Source organism: Vombatus ursinus, unplaced genomic scaffold (assembly GCF_900497805.2).
Source record: "Vombatus ursinus unplaced genomic scaffold, bare-nosed wombat genome assembly UNPS02014825.1, whole genome shotgun sequence".
Lineage (NCBI taxonomy): Eukaryota > Metazoa > Chordata > Mammalia > Diprotodontia > Vombatidae > Vombatus > Vombatus ursinus.
Window position 1 is genome coordinate 6,529,765 of NW_020954603.1, and position 6,000 is coordinate 6,535,764.

The 6,000-nt window shown below is 47.9% G+C and overlaps 1 protein-coding gene across 2 annotated transcripts in view; it reads left to right on the top strand.

Annotated features, from left to right (window-relative positions):
- Nucleotides 1–5,255, top strand: part of PODN (podocan) — a 46,773-nt gene extending 41,518 nt beyond the window's left edge. For both annotated transcript variants that reach the window (XM_027838113.1, XM_027838114.1), the window contains 3 exons: nucleotides 760–908; nucleotides 4,223–4,426; nucleotides 5,071–5,255. In XM_027838113.1, the coding sequence (XP_027693914.1) occupies nucleotides 760–908; nucleotides 4,223–4,403 (330 nt within the window). In that variant the 3' untranslated portion in view covers nucleotides 4,404–4,426; nucleotides 5,071–5,255. The remainder of the gene's footprint in view (nucleotides 1–759; nucleotides 909–4,222; nucleotides 4,427–5,070) is intronic.
- The last annotated feature ends 745 nt before the right edge of the window (nucleotides 5,256–6,000 follow it).

Consider the following 6,000-nt stretch of genomic DNA (forward strand, 5'->3'; position numbering starts at 1 on the left):
CCTCCTTTCAAGACCTAACTTAGAAGACTCCTCCCTCAGGAAGCCTTCCTGGACATACTCTTTATTTTCCCAACTTTTCTCATAGTAATTTGTCCTTCTTGTATTTATCATGCTCACCCCTCATATTGCAGTTGAGTAGTTGTCTCCCCCCCTATCTCATCAGTCAGATCAGTGGAGTAGTGAATAAAACCCCAGACTTGGAGTCAGGAAGACTTGAGTGTTCAAATCCCAGCTCTGACACTGACTAGCTGCAGGACCCTGGAGTGTCCTCATCTGTAAAAGAGATGGTTGGATCAGATGACTTCAACTCTAAATCCTCCAAATCTATAACCTTGTGATTGTTGGAAAGCCTTGCACCTAATTGGCAATCACTGAACCTTTGTTGAAGTGAAGTGACTGAATGAAGGTCACGTAGACCCACGTCTTCTGACTCCTAGCTGGACACTCCAGGATTGGCTCTCACACTTGCAGCCATGTGATCTGGGAAAGTGTCTCGGTGGCAGCTCCCTCCCTCTTCTGTAAAATGGGACCATAACCTGTGTACTGTCATGTAACACAGTATCCAGACCTATCTCTTAAGGGCTAATGTGGGGAATCAATCTATGGGGCAGAGGGAGGGTGGGGAATCTGGAGGCTTGGGATGGTACTCCTGCTCCCACCCATTCTTGACTTTTCTCCAAACCTAGAGGAATTAAATTCCACTCCCTCTCCTCTTAACCCCTTCCTATCTATCTCCCCATCTCCCCACACCCCCTTCAGCTGCTCAACATGGCCGGGAACCAGCTCACAGAGATCCCAGAGGGGCTGCCCGAGTCCCTGGAGTACCTCTACCTACAGAACAACAAGATTAGCACCGTGTCTGAAAATGCCTTTGAGTCGACCCCCAATCTCAAGGGGATCTTTCTCAGGTAGGAGGCTGGGTGGGGCCCCCATGATCCAGGGCCAGGACATGCCTACGGAACCTTGGGTTTCCTCTGAGTACTTCTCCTTGTACCTATTCCCCAGTGACCCCCTCCTTGCTCCCCACATCCCAGGTCAGGGTTTTCTTGGTTCAAATCATTTAACCCAGAACATTGGACTGCTGGAGTGGATAGGACTTCTAGAACATAAAATTAGAACATAAGATGTCAGAGCTGAAAGAGGTTCTTGAACTCTGCTTCCCCATCTTACAGGGGAAGAAATGGAGTCTTTGTTTGCCCAGGGTGACATAATGGCTTAGCTTCAGAGCCAAGATTACAATCAACAAGTCTTTATTGAGTACCTACTGTGTGCCCAGTTATGCACTTAGAATTGTGGGAGAAACAGAAAATGGAGCCTCAGCCTCCAAGAAACTGAAGGACCTGCAGGTTGTTGGTCTTGTTAGTTGGCTGGATTTCTTGGGTCTTACCCCAGAACCTCAGAACTGGAAAGGGACCTCAGAGGTCCCCTGGTCTAATCCATGTCTGAGCAAGAATTCTCACCTTGAACAGCTCCAGTGAGGGCTAGCCAGCCTCTCCAGGACAACCTCACTACCCAAGGAGGCAGCTCTTTTCACTGTTGGACAGCTCAGTGCTAGGAAGTTCTCTTTACGTTGATTTGAAATCTACCTCTCGGCAGCTTCCGCCTTTGCTGCGGATTCTGTTCTCTAAATGGCAACCCTTTGGATATTTGAAGACGGCTATAATGTCCTCCCCAAGACTTCTCTTCTCTAAGCTAAATACCCTCATTTCATTCAGTTGACCCTCTTTTGACATGGTCTTGAGTCCCCTCACCACACTTGATACTCTCCCCTATCTGGGTTCTATCTTGTCAAGGTCTTCTCTAAAATTTGTCCAGATTGGAATACAGTGCTCCATATATGAACTCCTTCCTTTGAATTCTTTGAAATCTATTCTCCCCAGATCTCAGGTAAGCATCAGACCATAGACAACACTCTGGCTCCTGCCACCCCCATCATGTCTATCATAAAGATTCCTATTCTTTCTGTTTCCAGAACTCACAATCTCTTTCTTCCCTCTGGCTAGGTGGTCTGTAGCCTGCCCTTCCCATAATATTGTGTCAGTTTCTCTCTCCATTTATCTTCACCCAAGTGCTGTCTACCATCCTTCCTCATTCCAGAGTTTGGATTTCTTCACGTGGTATATTTTCTTGATATACTGCTCCACCCCTTTTGATCAATCTCTTTATTTTAAATATCAAATCTCATATTTCCATGCTCAGTATACTGGAGGAGTTCTTCACCTGGGGTGAAGAGATTTATAGACAGATTCCAGGTGAACTTGGATGGGAAAATGGCATCTTTATTTCAATAGAATTGGTTTCCTTTGTGAGCTTATGGCTTCTGTTTTGTGCATTTAAAAACAGCCTTCTGAGAAGGGATCCTTATAGCCAAAGGGGTCCTAGACACAAAAAAGGGAAAGAGTCCTTGTAGAGTAGATAGAGGGCCAGTCTTGGGGTCAGGTTCAGGATCCACCTCTGACACATACTGGCTGTATGACTATGGGCAGAGGAAGTTAGGGGGCAGAGTGGCTAGGGTGCTGGACTTGGAATCAAGAAAACCCAGGTTCAAATCTTGCCTTGGTCACTTACCAACTGTGTGACTCAGGGCAAGTCACTTAACCTCTCTATGCCTCGGTTTCCTTGTCTGTTAAATGAGGGAATTGGATTCAACTTCCAAGGTCCTTTCCAGGTCTGAATCTAGGATACTGTGATGCTTTAAGTTGCAAATAGTTCCCCCTTTGCATCAACAGTTCATATCAAGCTCTCTGTCATTGCAAACAGGACTTGAATGGAAGACCCACCACAGCAGCACTTCCCATTGCTACATTTTCATCCGTGTCACACCTGTGTGTGTCCTGAAGGCCAATCTTACCGTTGAGGTTTGGCAACCTATACGTTTGTGGGCAGATGCTTCCGGCCATGAATATTGGATTACTAGTACTAACACTCTCTCCCTCTTGGACACTGTCTTCTCCAAGGGTGTCTTTCCTCCTTCGTCCTACTACCTGTGGCCTCTGGCTTGGCAGACCTATGTGGGATGTTTCCTCCTCCCTCCATAACCACTTCAGATCAGAGCCACAAGTCTCTTGGCAAATATAGCTTGGCTGGCCCTTCTCAGATGCCCAAGCTCCCTTGCCAAGAGCCTGTCATTCTTTTCCTGAAGCTCTGGTCCCAGAGTCCACACCCCAGTTTTAGACACCTGAATGATAGCCTCTCAGCATGAGGAGGAAACTCTGCAGCAGCTAGTCTGACCTACACTTGAAGAAGAATTTCTAGAACCACAAACCCAACTGATAGCCATCCAGTCTTTCCTTCAGGACCTTCAGTGAGGTGGCCCATCCCACACGTGGTGAGCTCTGACACTGAGCCACGTGTGACTTCCCTTTGCCTCTCCTAGTTCTGGCCTCTGTGCCAAGCGCATCCAAGTCAAACCCTTTATCCATGACAGTCTTTCAGGTACTTAAAGACAGGCATTGTATTCCCACAAGCTTCCAACACCACCAGTTCCTTCACTTGATCCCTGGGCGGTAGGCTCTTAGGGCCCTTCATTATCCTGGCTACCACCTTCTGGAAGGTCTTTAGCTTATCAATCAGCTTTCCTAAAATGTGGCACCCAAAAGTGAAAACAGCACTCCAAAAGTAGTCTGACTTTCTTATCACCTCAATAGCTTTGGACACCATGCCTCTCTTACTAAATGCAGCCTGTGATTGCGTTTGCCTTTATTTATTTTATTATGATTATTTTTATTATTTCTTTGCTGTTTTATAACACTCATGTTGAACTTGTGGTCCACCTAACCCCCCAGATCATTTTCAGATGAACTGCTGTCCAGCCAAATCTTATACTTCTATGTAAGTATAAGATATACTTGTATACATATACATAATACTTGTAAAATGGATTTTTAAAACCCAATTAAACTTTTTTTATAACCATATATTGATATATAATTATTATATATGGCTGGCACTATGCTAAGCACTTTACAATTATTTTCTCATTTGATCCTCATAATAACCCTGGGAGACAGGTGCTGTTATTATCCCCGTCTTACAGTTGAGGAAACTGACGCAGGCAGAGGTTCAGTGATTTGCCCAGGGTCATATCACTAGTAAGTATCTGAGGCTGGATTTGAACTCAGGGCTTCCTGACTCTAAGGTCAATTCTTTGTGTATTCTATCATGCTGCCTCTCAAGGCTTTGCATGTATTCCAATTGAATTCCATCTTCTCGGTCTGTGCAGGTTTAACAAGCTGGCAGTGGGCGCCGTGAGGGAAAGCACCTTCAAAAGGCTGATACACCTGCAGGTGCTGGACATTGAGGGCAGCTTTGAGCTCAGCGAAGGGTCCAAGAACCGTGGGCACCCAGAAGAGGAGGAAGAAGAAGAGGAGGAGGAGGAGGAAGGCGAGGAGGAAACAAGATAGCCACGTGAGCCGGACTAACCCAGGTAGGGCCGGGGCAGGTCCCAGGCAGGGCTGAGACTTGGTAGGTGTGAGCCTTCCCCTCCACCCCCTGGGCAGTGGGAGATCTTTGTCTCCTTTGGGCACCTGCTTCTCTAATGCATCCCCTATCCTGGAGTCCAACAGCCTCAAACCTGTTCCTGCCATGGCCAGAGATCTAGGCCAGACTCTGCTGGAGCACTGGGGTGGGGGATGGGGGTCTGTCTTCCCCTTGTGGAAATCAGGGCTTGCGGCATGCAGTTCATTCTTTTGGGAGGTTGGGGCATGGAGGAAGCCCTTGGTACAATGTATTTCTGTGTGGGTTGTTCGTGGTTGGGTGTTGCTTTGTGACTGGGAAGGTGTGTGGCTGTGTGATGGGGTGCCTCGTGGCACTAGAGGTGAGATCCTGGTCTCTGAAGGCCAATCCAAGAGAGTCTTATGAGTCAGAGTCTGATGTATGTTATTTGTTTGAGGGTAAACTGGAGAGGAGGCTCACGGCCAGGTTCCTTGCAAAATGTAACTTTAGATGACGTCAGCTCGTAGAGGAGCTCTCTGAAGTCACAGAAGGGCTGTGAGGAAGGGGGATGGCTGGAAGTGTGAGCCCAGCTGTCTGACAAGGCCTCACCTCGGTTTCTGCTTGTGTCTCCCACAGGACAGCGGATGGAAAGTGACGCCTCTCTGTGTCTGCGTAATTAAACCCCTGTGCTTCCTCCCACCCGGACACACCAGCATAGCCCTACACAAACTACCCACCCACATGGTCAGCCTCTCTCTCTCTGGCTGTCTGTCTGTCTCTGTCTCTCTGTCTCTGTTTCTCTGTCTCTCTGTCTGTCTCTGTCTCTATTTCTATCTCTCTCTCTGTCTCTGTCTCTGTCTCTGTCTCTCTCTCTCTCTCTCTCACACACACACACACACACACACAAAATCATAGTCACATTTAAGCAGGCATCCCTCCATTCTATCCCAGGCCCCCAGCCACACCTGCAATCTCATCGATTGTCACAAATCAGCGCACAATCACCCACACAAACATACATTCAGCACTAGCTCCACATATGTAGAGAGCAATGTGGCCCCTTAATCCTGGGTGGGGAGAGCCATCCTTTCCATTTCTAGACCCCAATGGCAAAGGTCCAGGGTCTCTAAAACTCTCCACAAAAGCTGGCTTTTGTTTCTTGCCCTCCCTGTGAACAGGAACCTTGTAGGAAGGTTCCTCACTATCTTCCTCCCTCTCCCCACCACCTTCCTCCCTCTCCCCACCATCTTCTTCCCTCTCCCCACCACCTTCTACCACCTTCAGGGATCCCAGGCCAGCCAATTGTGGACTGGGTAACAACATTTTCATCCTTTATCTAACCCGCCTTCTCTCCAAAGTGATGCATGTGCCCCTAAGCTCGAGGCTTCAGAGGATTTAGAGCTGGGTAGGTGAGACCCCATGACTTGTCTGAGGTCTTACAACTGGAATCGGACCAACTCCGATCCAGTGGTCTTTACACAGCCCAGGGCCATTTTCAGTGGCCACAGATTTCTTCAGCCCCTCAAGAAGACCTTGTCAGGGCTCTGCTGGGTCTTTTCCCAGTGG